Here is a 20007-nt window from a genome sequence, read left to right as displayed (position 1 = left end):
AGGAGCATGTAAGTAAAAGTACAGGCTTTTGGGATAAGGTATTGTTTACAGATGAAAGTAAATTTATTATTTTCCTCAATGATGGCAGAATTTTAGTGTGGAGAAGACCCAATACTGAGCTTGAGGTTCAGAATATACAAGCGGCAGTTAAGCATGGTGGTGGAGGGGTGATGGTCTGGGGTTGTATGTCTACCGCGGGCGTTGGAGAGCTTGTATTTACTGAGGGAACGATGGATAAATATGTATATTTAGACATCCTAAAACGAAATTTGCAGAAGAGTGTGGATAAATTGGGTCTTAGACAAGATTATTACTTCCAACAGGACAACGACCCAAAACATACCGCCGAGCTTGTGCGTATGTGGTTACTATACCACACACCTCATACCCTGAAAACCCCAGCGCAGTCCCCAGACCTGAACCCCATTGAACATTTGTGGAGTGAATTGGAAACGCGCATCCGAAAACATGAAATAACTAATAAAACTAAACTGAAAGAGATACTTTTGCAAGAGTGGCAGAATATTACACGTGAAGCCACTACGTCTCTTGTTCATTCAATGCCCAACAGATTGAGGGAGGTTATTCGAAAGCGAGGCATGCATACGAAGTATTAAGGCAAGATATTTATGATTTGTCATTCATAACCAGAGAACTTTTCGTTTGCTGTACGAATACTTATGTCCAGCACAAAGTGCATATTGTTTATATCTTTTCATTGTTGTAGCAAATCAATCTATGTTTTTTTTTCGCTTATTTTGTGCATATTCTTTGCTGAATGAAGCATATGTCTCGCACAACACATGAATCCAATTATTTACCTAATGGCAGAAATATGTGTCTTTTCTTCAACGTTTGCACTGTACGAATACTTACGACCATGACTGTAGATGATTTTCAATAGACTTAAAGATTATAACAGAATAGTGGTTCTTCTTCTGTTCGGTGCGCTATTTTTTATAACATTACAGGTTTTGATTCCGATACGGGTAGCCAAATTTGTAACAAGTAGGGTTTCGATTCAGTGTGTCCCTCTTCGAAAGGGCGACAAGTTTATAGCAAGAAGGTGAGTTCGATTCGTTTGTCCCTGTTAGGGGCCAAATTTATAACATGAAGTATTCGATTCTTGTTTATGATAAAACCTGTGAATCAGCCGAACCGTACTGAAGATATTGCATCAGAATCGATTCGTGTAGATTAACAGTGCTACTGGTCTAATCATAACACACTGCATTTATGACACTACGAAGTAAAACAAGTTAAATATCAAACAACAACGTTCTTAATTTGACTTTTCATACTGAGACAACTGTCGGAACCGAACCAAACATATTATCATAATGTTATTTATAGCAATATGATATCTCAAACCATTCAAGATATGATGGACATTGGTAAAGTTTGCAGCACTGCTTAGAACGTGATAATGTGTTGTAATTACACTACTAAAAATGTTGCTTAATGTTACATAAGTAAACAAAAGTAATGATCATTATAAAAAAAAAACCCTGCGAATACATCATCACCTCTATCCATGCTTTTCATATCTTTGGAAAAGATTTGAATTATCCAATTGATGTAAACTGCATACTGATCTTGACGTCCTTTGGAGAACAACTACGTGACTGGATGTGATAATAACCAATCACTTTTTCCGAAACAGTCTCTTGTTAAATATCACATTTTCAATTCATTTCAAGTTTGCTAATATTTATTCGAAATACATCACATAATGTTCATAGTATTCGTCACTGTTATTTTGAATGTGCACTCCACCGTCAGTCTAACATGCGTTATTATTCCTGTGAACGATTTCAGTTTCTTTCTTTCTGTTTTTAATTTTTGTGATACTGTACCACCCTTATTTTGTAATACTGAATAATAAACAAGTAGTAATTTGATCTTGTAGTAATTTGATCTCAATGTAATTTGAAAAACAACAACAACAACAAGAAAAATAACTTTACGATTGGTTGAAAACTGTTTATCTGATAATATTGCAGAATATGTCTGGTAGTATTTTCATGGTATAAAATTTCAGTCGGTTTTACTTATCGTTTGAAACTTTAAAGGTTCATAGTTATAAACGTGTTTCCAGTTAAATGGTTGATCCTACATGCAACATGTATAAAAAGTCTCATAATACTCATTTAAAATCTACACGAATGTAGTTTCATTAATGTGATATGGGCAATACATATTAGAAGCAGGGGGACACTTTTGGGAGTATGCCACCCGGAAGGCGGTAACTTATTTCCATCATACTGGATTCAAATTTTTTTATTATGAACGATGAGGTAGAATGTTTTCAGGATTTCAAATATGTAATCAGATTTCATGTAGCTTAATGTAGTAAACAGTTATTGGCAACTGAAAGTTATGTTTACCTTTTACTTGCAGGTGTTGAATTACGCTGCTAGCACGTGAGGAATGCATCAATATCATCAAACTGTTGGGTAGAACGAGCCGATGCGGTGGCTGCGGATTTCAACCAACGTCATCCACAATGTGATTCTGTGTCACATGTTGCAATGACACAGTAATTAACAAAATTTGAGGAGACGGGCATAGCCATGGACAGAACTCGTAGCGGACGACCGCTGGCAGCCTCGGACGAAGCAACAACTACGGCAGTACTGGCTTCCTTGTCGATATCATTCAAGCGGAGCTCAAGTAGTGAGTCATAATTCAATGTACAGGGAGCTGCACAGATATAAGTGGGATTTGTATAAGATGCAAATGTAACTACATCACGCTGAGTGCGGTTTTATGAGTGTATGATCTAGCAATTACGATAAATGTTTACTTCATGCTCATATGCTCATATTTCGTTCGCATGAAGCTCGCTTCCATATACGTAAATGCAAAGATTAATAACCAGAACGTGTGCTATTGGTCACTTCATAGTCCATCCTGGACAGACCCCTCCAAAATGGCCTCTGAGGACAAGATTATGATGTGAGTAGACATATGGGAAACACGAATAATCGACCCCTATTTCATTCCAAGAATTTTAACTGCGGAACGATACGTCACGCTGTTACAGAAAAAGATAGTTCCAGTTGCAATTTCCGAAGATGGTACACCATGGTTTTTTCAATATAACGGTGCTGTCTATGCGTATCGCAGCTGCCTGTGCGCATATTTCACTTCATACCCTGCTTCGTGCAACAGCAGTTGGGAGAAACGTGTGACATTGTGTAACAGGTAAACATCACTTGCAGTTGCCAATAACTTTTCAGCAACTCCGGTTACATGAACTCTGATTCCATATTTGACATTGAGAAAATTCTAGGTCATAGTTATACATCACATACCCACCTATTGTTCACAATAATTTCGAATGTAAAGTGATGAAAGCAAGATGGCGGCCGTCCGCGTGACATACTCCTGAAAGTGTATCCAAGGCTCTAATGTGTATTCTCTGTCTAATATTCAATGAAAGTACACTCATGAACATAGCATATATTTAAGTTTTTTAAGTTGTGCATGAGTATTATTGTTCTCCTCTAGAAGCTTGCAGGTTACGTATTCGAATCCAGCTGCCGTTAATCTTTACTAAAGTTTTACTAGAGTTCTCCTCTGCTATTCTAGGTAAGTGGTTCCCAATCTTATTTTACTTCCGCGAACTTCGTGAACTCCGCATGCTCCACATTTGCTTCGTGAGCCTTACATACTTCATGTCCCTCTCCTTGCTGCTCCTTGTTATGATTCATTTCGCGATATCAGATGTACCATGAACTCTCAAATCTTCATTAATAATAATATTGCTCACCAATTTATATTTTTCCAGGAAAGCTTCTGCATACTATTATAATGGAGTATACTGTTATTTTGTTACAAGTTTTGTTTTGAAGAGAATCTTAGTTATTGCTCAATAGTTATTTTGGGTTTCCATTGTATTTAATTTAACGTCTTTTTATTACAACATTTTAATATTTGTAATTACAAAGGTAGTTTATTTCTGTCAGTAGCTTGCTCTTCACGTCCATCAGTTTTGGAAACACTCTTCTAGATTCTACGTCGTAATGGTACTTTTGAAAAACACATATAGAACTGAAGGGGCCATGGTGGCTTAGTAGTTGGGCGCTTACTTTTGGTGCGAGGAATTTCTGGTTCGATACTCGGCCAATTAAATTTGTGGTGGACAACATCGTATCCATGGGTTTTCTAAGGTATTTCCGTTTCCTTCCACATTCCCATTCCAGCAATTCTTCCATTATCATTCACTTACCTTAATCATTGTCTTTCCCTTAGTCTCAAGGACATAATTGTGGAGTGTTGAACTGAAAGATTTCATTTTCATATATAAGTAGCGGTCTTCCCTCTATGTTTACTCACTAATACTTTGATAGCAAAAGAATCTTAATATTTTATTTGCAACGCTCTAAATCGCTGGTTTCCAACCTTGTTTATCTCGCACTCTTCTTCATGAACAGTGCATAATTCACGCCATATGCTCCTTGCCGTTTGTTTATCTGCCCGTTTTTGAGAATTCATATGCAGCTTTTAAATCTCAGTTCTTCAAGTAATAATAATAATAATAATAATAATAATAATAATAATAATAATAATAATAATAATAATTATTATTATTATTATTATTATTATTATTATTATTATTATTATTATTATTATTATTATTATTATTATTATTAGATACCCTTGTAGTGAAGTATATTTTTTTACCAAGTTTGATCTTAATGGAAATATGAAATCACGGTTCTTACTCAGTATTCATTTTGTGTTTGTATTTTATTTAATTTAACGTCCCTTTGTAACAACATTTGCAATATTTATTTAGTAGGCTATTATCGTGGTTTATTTTTGTCAGTAGCTTACGCAGTCCAGGTTGACACCCAATCTTTTTAAATAAATAAACAAATAAATAATATAATTTTAATATTATCTAGATAAAACTAATGTCCAGGAAACTCCATCAGAACAAACATTTTCTAGAATGTATATATGTAGAGTGTGTTGTTGTTTTTAGTATAGCGCAGTCAATTCATATTATCTAACGATGTTTTACAGCAAAACTACTTTTTTTGTTCATGTTATCTGTTTGTTCTTTGAAATTTACTCTCTGGGAAAATTTGTTCGGTAAACATGAATTATACAAAATAAACAACCACTGACTACAAAATATTTACTAAAAACTTTTGACATCTTCATAATATCTAAAGGTCAAATGTTGTTTCAGTTACGCAACAGGAGCTAACAGAAAATGAATTTCCACAGAGAAACATTACAATAATTTGCCTTCTGATATTATTAGACTATCATGTATAGTTTTACAGTTTATATGTATCTCTTTGTGGCCAAGCACGGCCGTGTTTAACTTTCATGCTGCTCCGGGTCATATAGAGAAAATGCCGCTTCTTCAATATCAATAAATACCGGTATAGAAAACTTCAAACAGCGAAATGAATAATCAATACTTAAGTAGAAGTGGATAAAATCAGGACAGCCAACAATGGAGGAGGAGTAAGCCAGACAAATATCAAGGAACTGGGACGTTTGAGTGATCGTGTAAAAGTTATAAAGTTTACTTCATTCATTGCAATTTACAACACGGATAAAATAATAATAACCTTCTTAGAGACTAAATTAAACTAAATTAGATTGAAAAATCTCCTTTGGTAATAAGAATAAACTTTAGTACAATGATAATACAGGAAATTACCGATTTTTGAAATATTACTTAACTCTGGTACTAGCACAAAGTTAACAAATTTGTCTGACTTCACGTAAAATCTATGGGCTGCCCGGCACACAATAAATAGAATAGATAACTTTCAGCTTGAGTTAATAAAATCATGGTTAATTTTATTACTCATCAATATGAGGTGACTGCTGAAGAGGTTTACTTCCAGCCTTCTCTTCAGTGAAGGTCTCGATCACATCATATTATATTTCTGAGAATATCATTTTCAACACGAAGAAGAGAACGTTCCTGAGACAGACAATAATAGAGATATACCTTGAATCGTTGTAAGAACGAAACTGAACTGAACTGCATATAGGTTGGGCCGGATTTAGGGGGAGTGTACCGGAGCACATGCACCCTGTTCACTGTAAATATACACTATCTAAAATGAGAACCTAGCAGTGAAAAAGCTATGTTTTCCGAAACATTTTGCTGTCATGCGCCCGTTTTGAGTCTTAAAAGAAAGCTTAGTTTTGCAAAAGCAATAGTTTAAGTCGATGTTTTGAAGGTTGAAGGTTGATCAAAGTAATATACCTCATTCACACCACAGATGCCTAAAGGCATTTAAAAACTTAAAAACTTAAATCAAATGTAGTAGTTATTGGTGCACCACGCTTCAAGAAATCCTGGATCCGATACTGCATATACTGTAGATGTATTCAGAAACAAACGCAATCTGATATCTACGTATCTATTTAGATTATTTAAATTCTCGAGTTCAATTATGGAACTAATTTCTTGAATATTCTATAAAGGAGATTTTGATAAACTTGGTAGATTAATACATTTTTTAAAATTATGCATTGACTAGATCAGTACTGCAGTGTAAATTCGACGTGATTTGTTAAAGGATATCAAGGCGTTGTATCTCCCCTGAGTAAGCTAGATTTTATTACGGTAGGCGGTTGAAAATTATGACTCTACCGCCACTCATCAGCACGCTGATAGAGTGGATAATCTGGTACGTGGAAGACCAAGCTCCCTCGACCAGAGACTGTGGGTTCAACTCTCGTTGATGTCTAAGAAGTAAAAGATCAACAAATGATGTTATTTCCATGGGGTCCAAGCCTGTTATACATTTATTTGGTAAATTTGCCTCCCTCGAAACTTGATGCCCATGCGAAAATACGGTCCTGTTGCTGAGTGCACCCGCCGAGCAAAACAGGAAGTAGACATGAAAGTGCACTGAGGTGGGTTAAGTGATTTTATGTGTTGGATCTAAAATTTTATTCTTTTCTTTTCCCGAAAACCAAAACCAAATAATTCTATCATTATTGGTTCTCGAGTTATTCAAATTTATTATTAGTATATTTTCATTCGGACACACTGCATAATGAGACTGTAACCTGCAGTGGAATTTTGAGTAATGTTATCGGTTGTCTCTTACACTAATTATCTTCTATATTAGCTTACTATTTATTACAATTACTCAATGATAACACCATTATACTCAACAACTACGGTGGTCACTTTCAAAGCATTAGTTTCAACATTCTATATACGTTGCCGAGAACTCAGATTTTACTTTAAGCGATATTGACCGGATAAAGCAGTCTGGTCAGTGTTGCTTGAACTATGCGTTATAGTGTGAGTTTTTGAATACAAGAACATACAGGATTCATGAGTTAACATGTTTCATTTACACTTTAAGTAATTGTACGTTATTACTAGTACGTTATATATGCGTAGAAGAATTAGTTTAATTCGAAATTGGAGGCAACATTTCCTACTTTAGTTCGGCAATGCTATAATAAAGATCTTCATACAGACTACATATTGAGAGAATGAAAACACGTAATTCAAACAGTGACCAGCAAAAGTGCTTTCTTGTAGCTGGAGTTTCTTTTGTAAATAATCTTTAACAAATTGCTCTATTTAACAACGGGTTTCCGTAACAAATAGACAATTACACAGTATGATAAAACCTTACTCCAACAATTTTATACATATCAATTAAAGAAACAAGTGATTTTCTGTTTCACATTGTGAAATATGGTAGATATTCAAAATATTTTGTAGCCCTATAAGAATACAATGTTGAGTACGGAATTAATAGGTCTGCAATTTTCGTTCGAATACAATGTCAGAGAAGAGAATAAAACATACTCTCGGAATGGTTTTAACGAGCCGCAACGATCGTTACAGTTACATTTCTATTGATTGTAATCCTTTGATCTTGTTAGCAACTTTATTCTATATCTGCTCCTTGTTTATGTCTTATTTATGTTATTTCCGTGTGTGTTCGGTGTTGATATTCAGTTATATCATACATCGGAATCTTTGATGTGTTAGAGAATTGACAGTACTGACAGATACCCATTTTTATTTCTTTTCTTATTTTAATTACATAATATATAATGAAACTTTCTAATTTGTCTGTAATCTCTTGTAATATTGAAATCATGTTAAAAACTTAATATTTCTTACTTTATGTCAAGATATTGAAAATACCTGCATCACAATTATAGTTGATGAACAGTTAAGTTAATTTAATAATTTTTGTCTATATTTGATATTTTGTTGGTTTTCAAAATACAATCAATTTCCAACATATACACCCGTTAGCAGTACCGTAACATGGTATTCCGAAGTGGGGATGCCAAAGTTAGTCACTTGTAAGATACAATACTACTGCAATCACCAATACATAACTATTCCGAGGGGAAATACAGAGTTATAAATTGTATCAATAACTACTCATAATAATTGGTTTTAGGGGGGCAAGCCCCCTAATTGCGGGCCTGGCGGGGCATACAGAACAAAATGCGTGGCTTACGTTAAAAGCTAACAAGCAAATGTCTCTTCTCGTCACAACGCTAATGGCGCAGGAAAGAGCAAACTCGGGACAACTGTTGTATGAACATGTTTTTTTTTCAGTATAGTTCCCTCTATTTCTCTCTTGTTGCCAGTTTCTTTTACCGCATATCATACTTCAGTCTCGTTCTTTGAAAAAAAAATGTCTCCCCTAGAAATTTTGTCATCTTGGGTCCGGACCTCAGACGTCCGTTCGTGAATATGGACCTAAGTGTACTTAAAGATGCAAGTAGAAAGGACTTAAAACAACTCTGGGGGCCTGTTTCTGTGTATTTATTTCGTTGTCAGATATTCAGATGCTGAAGGGTCCAAGCCGGTGACCGTGATTCTACAGAATGCTTTATATTTATGCCTGTGTGTGTGAGCCCACTCAAAGAGTTTCTGGCTACGGCACTGGGACATACTATATATTCATTATGAAGATTAATGGTTTGCCTTTAATTACGATGCATTTAGTTACGATTAAAGCATAACAATTTTTATATTATCATTTACATAAGTGACGTGCTTCAAAAAGGCGTTGAACTAACCATTTCTCTTTGTTGTATTTCCTTGACGTTAGCGCTCGTACATTCTGAACGGAATCTATAGCTTAGTTCAAAACAGATAGAGTTGGTAATACTTGACCATACGCCAGCTTATATCTAAAGCAAATATAGGGTTGCAAGGGGTGATGAGGAGTAAGAAAATAAGCAGTTGGGCATGCGCATTCGACAGAAAGCAGACGAAAACCCCGATGCTTGTAGTAGGCCTGGATGCCCAAGGAACATGGCATACGACAAGAAGAAAGACAGAAAACGTGCATCTGAGTGACGCGCATGCGTAGGTTCCGTTTGTCAAAGCAAGGCGAGAGACCGCATCCAGAAGATTGCGATGGAAATAATTGTAATAATTACAAGCAAACAATTTATATATATAATGAAATACATACTTTTTCTTATTGATAGGGGATGCCGGGCATACCGGCGTTCCCTTATACTACGCCGCTGCTCGTTAGTAGATTGATATTTCGGAATCCTTGAGGATTTTGTTAATATTATTTTCCTTCGGAAACAATAACATCTCATATCCACAGTAATGAAATTGTGTAATTTTTGAACTGTTAATGATACCATGCATCTCTATAACAAGCGAAGCAATCGCAAGAGTTCGAGGCAACTTGGCGTCGGTATAGGAAGAATGATCACTAACTCCAGTTTACTACAATCTTATTTTCAAAAAATGCTATTTTGTAATTCTTTTTCTGAACAGAATCTTTTTTTGTGATACAACTTTTAATGCATGTGGACATTTCTGATGATACTAATATTCATATTTACAATAATTTAGCTGTATAACAAATAACTTAATACGGGCCATTTCGGGCAATATGACTGCGCCATTTTTGTTTACAACTTCGGTTGTGACCATGACAATTATAGTGTATATCAATTTTGTGTAATACAATTTCATACTTTTTTATCACTTTATAGTGCAATAGTCGACATGGCTAATCGCTGAAGCATTTAATCTATATACAACCACAAATGCGATTCCAGAACAAGAGGCAATCGCACAGAAAAGGATGCAAAGAGTAAAGATCTAGTGTAAGAGATTTCAGCTGCTCTTCCCGCTGAAACTGTGGCGCCGCCACTCAAAGGAGTTGGGTATCACGAACTACTAAAACCAAGAACGAATCAAATCATTCAGAGCGTGTGAGTCTCATATAATTAGCCAATGATACAATTAGCTACTGCCAGTAGCTGACGATGTAGTTAGTTACGACTCTAGCCGGTAGTACCACTAATATCACTTTCGTTGCATTGTGGGAAAGATTCGAATTTCAGGTGCATTTCGCCAGCCCCCTCCCACCTTGGAATTTCGAAAAAAAACCTATGCCAATCGTTTGTGCAACGTTTGTGCCGGAATGTACCGGAAAAATTTTCGTTTGTACCACTTCCGGTACGAAGTTATAAGGGTTTTAAAGTGGGGGGCTGGAGAAACGGCAGCCTCCAACCATGGAATTTCGAAACAAAAACTATGCCAATCGTTTGTGCTACGTTTGTACCGGAATGTACCGGAAAAATTTTCGTTTGTACCACTTCCGGTACGAAGTTATAAGGGTTTTAAAGTGGGGAGCTGGGGAAACGGCAGCCCGCCACCTAGGAATTTCAAAACAAAACCTATGCCAATCGTTTGTGATACGTTTGTGCTGGAATGTCCTGCAAAAATTTTCGTTTGTACCACATCCGGTATGAAATTATAAGAGTTTTGAAGTGGGGGGCTGGGACACGGCAGACTCTCACCTAGGAATTTCAAAACAAAACTTATGTCAATCGTTTGTGCTAGGTTTGTGCTTGAATGTCCCGCAAAAATTTTCGTTTGTACCACTTCCGGTACGAAGTTATAAGGGTTTTAAAGTGGGGAGCTGAGGAAACGGCAGCCCCCCACCTAGGAATTTCAAAACAAAACTTATGTCAATCGTTTGTGCTAGGTTTGTGCCTGAATGTACCGCAAAAATTTTCGTTTGTACCACGTCCGGTACGAAGTTATAATAGTTTTAAAGTGGGGGGCAAACTTCAGAAACATCAAATTCTATACAAATAGAGATAGAAACATAGTGTTAATGGCAATCATTAGTGCATCATTAGTGCACTTAAAAGCACTAAGCACTAACGTTAGTGCTATCATATTTTGGGATTTATTCAAGATTTTTTGTGGGGGGGGGCAACTTAAGAAATATCAAATTCTATACAAATACAGGTAGAAACATAGTGTTAACGGCAATCATTAGTGCATCATTAGTGCACTTAAACGCACTAAGCACTAACGTTAGTGCTACTATATTTTGAGATTTATTCAAAAAATTTGGTGGAGTGGTCAACTTCAGAAATATCAAATTTATACAAATAGGGATGAAGCATGAGGTTAATGGCAAACGTTAGTGCATCGTTAGTGCACTTAAACGTACTAAGCACTATCGTTGGTGCTACCATATTTTGGAATTCATTCAAAATTTTCGGTGGGATGGGCAACTTCAGTAATTTCAAATTCTATACAAATAGAGATAGGAACATAGAGTTAACGGCAATCGTTAGTGCATCGTTAGTGCACTTAAAATACTAAACACTGACGTTAGTGCTACAATATTTTGGGATTTATTTAAGATTTTAGATGGGAGCCAACTTCAGAAATATCAAATTCTATACAAATAGAGGTAGAAACATGCAGTTAAAGACAATCGTTATTGCATCGTTGGTGCACTTAAATGCAATTAAGCATTAAGGTTAGCATTACCATATTTTGGGATTAATTCAAGATTTTTGGTGGGGCCAACTTCAGAAATATCAAATTCCATACAAACGTTTAGTGCTTTCTAGAAGCACTAACGATGCACTAATGAATGGCATTAATTTTTTGTTAGTGCTTGAAGTTGACGCAAGTTCACCGTGCACTCCAAAGATATTGTACCTGTAGCACCTACACTAATGAAGTACTAACGTTAGGGGTTGGTGCACTAAGAACCACTAACAATTGCACTAGAAGATATCATTAGTGCTTTTGAATATGGCGGAAATTTGATGCAATTAAAAATTCCCAATAAATGTCTTATAGGAGTTTAGTGACATGTAATTGTCCATAACTACAGTAATATTGAAATACAAACGAAACTGTTAGTGTTTTCTAGAAGCACTAACGATGCACTAACGATTGCACTAGAATAGATCATTAGTACTCTTGAATTTGACGGAAATTTGATGCAATGAAAAATTTCCCATAAATTTATTGTGTTTCGTTACATGTAATTGGCCATAACTAAACTAATATTGAAGTTCTAACTAAATTGTTAGTGTTTTCCAGAAGCACTACCAATGCACAAACGAATGGCACTAAGTTTTTAGTTAGTGCTAGAAGTGGGGGCGCTAAGTTCACTCTGGCCTCAAAAGGTATTTTAATTATAGCACATTTACTAATGAAGCACTAACCTTAGGTGTAGATGCGCTAAGAAGCACTAACAATGCACTAACGATCGCTCTAGAAGAGATCATTAGTGATTTTGAATTTGGCGGAAATTTGATTCAATGAAAAATTTGCCTAAATTTCTTGCGAGTCTCGTGATATGTAATTGGCCATAACTACACTAATAGTGAAGCACTAACGAAATTGTTAGTGCTTTATAGAAGCACTAACGAATTGGACTTTTTTTCCGTCAGTGCTTAAAGTGTCGGTGCGAAACTCACGCTGACTTCCCCATAGGTTTTTTTTACTTGTAACACCTACACTAATGAAGCACTAACGTTAGGTGTTTGTGCTCTAAGAAGCAATTACGATGCACTAACAATTGCACTCACAGAGGTAATTAGTGCTTTTGAATGCGATGGGAATTTGATACAATGAATAATTCCCCATGTGTTTCTTATGGGAGTTTTGAGACTTATAATTGGTCATTTCTACACTAATGGTGAAACACTAACGAAACTACTTGTATCTTCTAGAAGTACTAACAATATAAAACTAATTTTTTCGTTAGTGCTTGTAGTGGGGGCAAAGTTCACGATAATTTTGAAAGTTTTCTTTCCTTGTAACATTAGTGCTTCCTAGTGCACCAACACCTAAGTTTCGTGCTTCATTAGTGTAGGTGCTACAAGTAAGAAACCTTTGCGGGCCAGCGTGAACTTGGTCCCCACTTCAAGCAGTAACGAAAAATAAGTCCATTCGTTAATGTATCGTTAGCGCTTCTGCAAAACACTCATAGTTCCGTTAATGCTTAACTATTGATGTAGATATGGCCAATTATATGCCACAAATATCCCATAAGAGATTTATGTGGAATTTTTCATTGCGTCAAATTTCCGCCAAAATCAAAAGCACTAATGACCTCTTCTACTGAAACCGTTAGTGCTTTTTAGTGCATTAACACCTAACATTAGTTCTTCATTAATGTAGGTCCTACAAGTAAAAAAACCTTTGGAAGCTTTCATAAACTTGGCGCCCCACTTCAACCAATAACGAAAAAATTACAGCCGTTTTCATTAGTGCTTCACTATTAGTGTAGTTATGGCCAGTTACATCTCAGGAAACTCACATAAGAAATTTAAGGGGAGTTTTTCACTGTGTCCAATTTCTGCCAAATTAAAAAGCACTAATGAACATTTCCAGTACAATCCTTAGTGCATCGTTAGTGCTTCTTCGTGCACCAACCCCTAACGTTAGTGCTTAATTAGTGTAGGTGCTACAAGTAAAATATCTTTGGTGGTCAGCGTGAATTTGTGCCCTCTTCAAGCACTAACAAAGTAATTAGTGCATTCGATACTGATTCCTGAAAATACTGACACTTTGTATGGAATTTGATATTTCTGAAGTTGGCCCCCACCAAAAATTTTGAATAAATCTCAAAATGTGGTAACACTAACGTTAGTGCTTAGTGCTTTTAAGTACACTAACGATGCATTAACGATTACCGTACGCCCCATGTTTCTACCTCTATTTGTATAGAATTTGATATTTCTGAAGTTGGCCCCCCACCGAAAATCTTGAATAATCCCAAAATATGGTAGCACTTACGGTAGTGCTTAGTGTGTTTAAGTGCACTAACGATGCACTAACGATTACCGTCAACCCCATGTTTCTACCTCTATTTGTATAGGATTTGATATTTCTGAAGTTGGCCCCCCACCGAAAATCTTGAATAATCCCAAAATATGGTAGCACTTACGATAGTACTTAGTGTGTTTAAGTGCACTAACGATGCACTAACGATGCGCTAAGTTTAGTGAAAATCTGTCTGCATAAAGATGGGTGGGGGGCGAACTTCATATGAAGTTGGTCCCCCACAAAAATCTTCAATATCTCGTAAACGCTGATAGCTCTAACGTTAGTTCTAAATGCACTAACGTGCACTAATATTGCATTAACGATGTGCAACGTTTGGTGTAATTTGGGAGAGGTGGGAGGCCAACTTCAGGCACGTAAATTTTTTGCGGTACATTCCGGTAAAAGCGTACCACAAACGATTGACATAGTCTTATCTCGAAATTCCAAGGTGGGGGTTCTGGAAACGGCAGCCCCCTAGTTAAAACTGTCATACTTTTGTACTGGAAGTGATACAAACAAAAATGTTTGCGATACATTCCGACACAAACGTAGCACAAACGATTGCAATAGGTTTTGTTTTGAAATTCCTAGGTGGCGGGCTGCAGTTTCCCCAGCTCCCCACTTTAAAACCCTTATAACTTCGTACCGGAAGTAGTACAAACGAAAGTTTTTTCCGGAACATTCCGGCACAAACGTAGCACAAACGATTGGCATAGTTTTTGTTTCGAAATTCCAAGGTTGGAGGCTTCCGTTTCTCCAGCCCCCCCCACCTTAAAACCCTTATAACTTCGTACCGGAAGTGCTACAAACGAAAATTTTTTCGGTACATTCCGGCACAAAAGTAGCACAAACGATTGCAATAGGTTTTGTTTCGAAATTCCAAGTTTGGAGGCTGCCGTTTCTCCAGCCTCCCACTTTAAAACGCTTATAACTTCGTACCGGAAGTAGTACAAACGAAAATTTTTGCGGAACATTCCGGCACAAATGTAGCACAAACGATTGGCATAGGTTTAGTTTTGAAATTTTTAGGTGGGGGCTGCCGTTTCCTCAGCCCCCACTTCAAAACCTTTATAACTTCGTACCGGAAGTGGTGCAAACGAAAATTTTTGCGGCACATTCCGGCACAAACGTAGCACAAACGATTGCCATATATTTTGTTTCGAAATTCCAAGTTTGGAGGCTGCCGTTTCTCCCGCCCCCTCATTTTAAAACCCTTATAACTTCGTACCGGAAGTGGTACAAACAAAAATTTTTGCGGTACATTCCGGCACAAACGATTGGCATAGTTTTTGTTTCGAAATTCCAAGGTTGGAGGCTTCCGTTTCTCCAGCCCCCCCCCCACCTTAAAACCCTTATAACTTCGTACCGGAAGAGGTACAAACGAAAATTTTTTCGGTACATTCCGGCACAAAAGTAGCACAAACGATTGCAATAGGTTTTGTTTCGAAATTCCAAGTTTGGAGGCTGCCGTTTCTCCAGCCTCCCACTTTAAAACGCTTATAACTTCGTACCGGAAGTGGTACAAACGAAAATTTTTGCGGTACATTCCGGCACAAACGATTGGCATAGTTTTTGTTTCGAAATTCCAAGTTTGGAGGCTGCCGTTTCTCCACCTCCCCACTTTAAAACCCTTATAACTTCGTACCGGAAGTGGTACAAACGAAAATTTTTCCGGTACATTCCGGCACAAACGTAGCACAAACGATTGGCATAGGTTTCGTTTCGAAATTCCAAGGTGGGGGGCTGCCGTTTCCCCAGCCCCCCACTTTAAAACTATTATAACTTCGTACCGGAAGTGGTACAAACGAAAATTTTTGCGGTACATTCCGGCACAAACGTAGCACAAACGATTGGCATAGGTTTTTTTTCGACACTCCAATGTGGGGGGGCTGGCGAAATGCACCTTCGAATGTCCGTTGGGTATATACGGAGTGGTTTATCAGTGTGATCAGTGAAAGGATGTGTCTGTCATATACTGCTCAGTATATGCAACGCATACTCAGTAATACTCAGTATATGCAACGCATGTATATATAGCATAATCCTAATTTCTCTTGTTCGTTGATAGTACTCGGATACTCTCAAGTGTGAAGATTATGATGGATTAATGATTAAAAATGTTGAATCATAAAATGGATGATAACGATAAAATAGTTGAATTCCACGACTTTGCAGTAATGTAAAAATATTTTGTACGTATTATTATGTTAAGTGGCGAGGATTGGGAGGTTACATTACAGTAGAACAAACTTATCGTGAGCGTTTTCATTCTACCGTAATACATGTAATCATATACTGGCATTAGTCTTGTGGTATGGGGTGTGTAATTGTTCATTATTAAAATCTTACTTGTATGATACGGCTATATTTCGAAGTAAGCCAGTAGAATGTTCTGAGTTCAAAATAAGGATGAAAACCAGTTCTAAAATTAAAAAAAAAAATAGCTCAAAGATCACACTTATGATATATTCCCTTAATTTCTTCATATCGATAGTATCTATATATTTGTACACTCATGTCCAAAATTATTGTCGCATGTATATAAATATGTTGTTGTAGAAATATAATTCGATAACGAAAACGCCCGGTATTTCTTACATTGTTAGTATATGTATAATCGGCAAAGACATGTATGTGGCAAATTTCATGTCAAAAGAGCGGTAAATAAGAAAATATAACGGAAATAAAACTTTCTTGTTCATTTTGTTTTACTGTTATTTTCGTATTTATAATTCTTTTCCTATGAAATTTACTACAAACATACATTTCCCGGTTATACACATAGTATCAGTATTAAAAGTACTCTGCAAAATAATTACCAAATTATATTCTTACAAGAAGACAGTTATAGATAGGCGACCATCATTTTGGACATGAGTGTGTGTTCATGACAACATTTATCAAGTTATATAACTATCTACTTCCATTATGGATAAACAATACTTATCCATATACTCAAGGAAACATTTAGGCAACCAGATTGTGCCATCAACAATCATTAAAAAGGTCACTTACCTTTTTGAGTTCCAACAGTAGCGGCCGTGTTACTTCTACTCTTGACTTGTTTAACATTTTTATCGCCACCTTTGAGCCCTAATAAAGAGAAAAAATTAAAAAAAAAAATATTATTATAAAGGCCTCCAAAATAAACTACGTAAACCGTTAGACACTTACAATTGCGGAACATCCAGTACTCTACTCTGAGTGTTTACTATGAGATTTCATCAGATTATGAGATTGAAAAAGAGGACTACATGTAAAGGTTTTACGATATGCGCCAAAATATACAGTACTGAAACTCATGCATTTCGAACATGTGGTTGCGTTTGCCACCGGAGCATAGCTCCAGCTGGAGGTGTTCGCAGTAGTGAAAAGGAAGTTGTGTTGCATAGTTGTTGTTGGAGATGAGTCTCTTGACGGTGGAAAAATTATTCATAGTTGAGCATCATTTCCGGTCATACGGAAGCGGTTGTGAAGGTGGACCGAGTTCAAAAAAGGTGGCAAAACAATTCCGAGAGAAGTTTGAAAAGACGGCACCAAGTAACGCACTTATACTGTCTATTCTTACAAAATTTCGACGTTCTGGTAGTGCACTGTGTCAACGGAAGGGGAAGTCTGGTCGACCAGGTTTCGACAAATTAGAATCACGCACGTATTCTCCACCAGGTGCTGCGTTCGCCCCGACGAAGTCTACGACGAACGGCCTTGAAACTAAAAGTCAACGGTACGTCCGTTCGCCGATTGTTTAAGGACATAGGTCGATTTCCGTACTGGACACAGATTGGACAATGCTTGACACAGTCAGATATGCGAGCCAGGATGGTGTATTGTGGAATATGTTTGGCCATGGTGTACGAGGATCCAGATTTCTAGAAGAATGTGTGGTTCTCCGACGAAAGTCACATTTACTTAAACGCCTACGCCAATCGCCAGACAACTCGCTTCCTTGGTTTCGAACGGCCAGATGTTATCGTCCAGAAAACGCTTCATAGTGCACCTATGACAATATGATGTGCCATCTCAGCACACGGTTTATTAGGCCCTAACTTCGTTGAAGATAAGGAAGGTAATGCTCTTACCGTCACCCAAGAATGCTACAGGGATTTAGTGATCGAGCCATTTCTTCAGGATTTGACAAGGTTCTGTCGTGCAAGGAACATTCAGATGAATAGACAATGGTATCAATAGAACGAGGCGATCAGCCGTATCGCTCGAGCATTTCTAGCCATGCTGCAGGAAAATTTTCCAGGACGAATCATTTCATGTGGTACTGACTTCCCATAATCGTCGAATTCCCCCGATCTTACATCACCTGATGCTAACTTGTGGGGAATGTTAAAGGAGAGTGTGTTCAACTGTGAAGATTTACCACGGACTGTGCCTGCATTACGTGAGCAAAACACCTTTTGCAGGAGTCTGTAGCAACCTTTGTTTCAGGATATGTTTGGGAATTTGCGTGAATGATATAAACACCGTCTACAGCAAGGCAGTGCACACTTTGAACAGTTACGCATACCGTGATAAATTAACACGCTAATAGTGTATGTATGTATGTATGTATGTATGTATGTATGTAGTGAGTATGTTAATTTCTTTTGAGGAGAAATAAACTCACAGATGACAATATGTAATTTTGTTCATCTTTTCATTTCAGTACCGTATATTTTGGAGCATATTATATTTTTACTTTACAATGCAGCTAGAGATGGCCAATTCCGGAATTTTTACTTTCTGGAATCCGAAGAGTAAAATCGTAAAATTTCCGAGTTTCGGAATTTTCTAAAGCCGGATATTTCGAATTCCGTTTTTCTCTAAATTCCAGAATTTTTTCGAAATTAGGAAAGTGAAATTTCCGATACCGGAAAATTTTGGGCACCCTTAACTACAACATTTATAATAATTTTCAGTGTCGGTTTGCTGTTTTACAGTCACGGTGTGTTTTAACCCTTCTCCGGGCAAGACATTTTCGTAACGTAGATGTCAATCTGTTAGGTCCAGTATATATTTTATGTGCAGAACACGCAAAATTCGATGACTATTGTCACAAACTGTTTCGACTAATCTAGAATATATATATATTTTATCAAGCAGCGAAATTCTGTGTAACCCTTTTATAACCTCAGCTGAATAGCAAAGCCAGGCCAGACATTTTTGTAACGTAGCCGAGCAACCGGGGCCTACCAGGCCTAGTATATAATTTAAGTGCAAAACACGCAAAATTAAATGCCTATTGTCACATACTGTTCCAACTAAAGGTTACAATAGATACGTGTTCAATATATAATTATATGTCCATTTGATCATATATTTCACAAAGATTGCATTAAAGTTATACGGGACCTCCCAGGCCCCGCTTGCCCGGTTACGTCAGGAAAAAGTTTTCAATTTTAAAAAATCCATTATCTTTACCAACTCGATATATTCACGATTTTAACTTCGACTAAGGATAGAAGAATTCAGAATTTTATGTCATCGAAATATGTATGTTTATTGAGAAATTCGAATAAAATGAAGCTACTGGGCCTGGGAGCCCCCGGTTGCTAGGATAAGGGTTAAATCCTAAGTACACAGTACTGGTATGGTCGGGTAATTGAAGTGGAGCTACCCTTTTCAGCACCGAGGCTATAATATCGATACCTGGACCTTCTTTTAATGTTTAATTCGAACCATTTTAATGCGTTCAAATTTCAAGGTTCTTTCGCCGTGAATAGAACCCGGAACCCCGTACATCAAAGGCACTCACAAACTAGCTTTTAGGTCAGCGGAAAATACTAGTATTGAAATGACATAATACTATTTCCACCACTGACATAAACCATGATATCAATACCTAAGAAGTAAGCCTGGCTGTATTAGATTTATTACAGCTGAAGTGGCTGACTGAACAGGATAGCAGAGAACAGATAAAA

General features: G+C 36.9%; 1 protein-coding gene across 3 annotated transcripts in view; it reads right to left on the bottom strand.

The window, feature by feature from the left end:
* Positions 1-20007, bottom strand: part of LOC145668129 (atrial natriuretic peptide receptor 1) — a 2711550-nt gene that overhangs the window by 940272 nt on the left and 1751271 nt on the right. For all 3 annotated transcript variants that reach the window (XM_081735691.1, XM_081735693.1, XM_081735692.1), the window contains one exon: positions 17114-17191. In XM_081735691.1, coding sequence (XP_081591817.1) covers positions 17114-17191 — 78 coding nt within the window. The remainder of the gene's footprint in view (positions 1-17113; positions 17192-20007) is intronic.

The sequence above is a fragment of the Thermobia domestica genome, chromosome 13 (genome assembly GCF_964235325.1).
Source record: "Thermobia domestica chromosome 13, izTheDome1.hap1.1, whole genome shotgun sequence".
Lineage (NCBI taxonomy): Eukaryota > Metazoa > Arthropoda > Insecta > Zygentoma > Lepismatidae > Thermobia > Thermobia domestica.
This window is presented reverse-complemented; position numbering and strand designations above follow the sequence as displayed.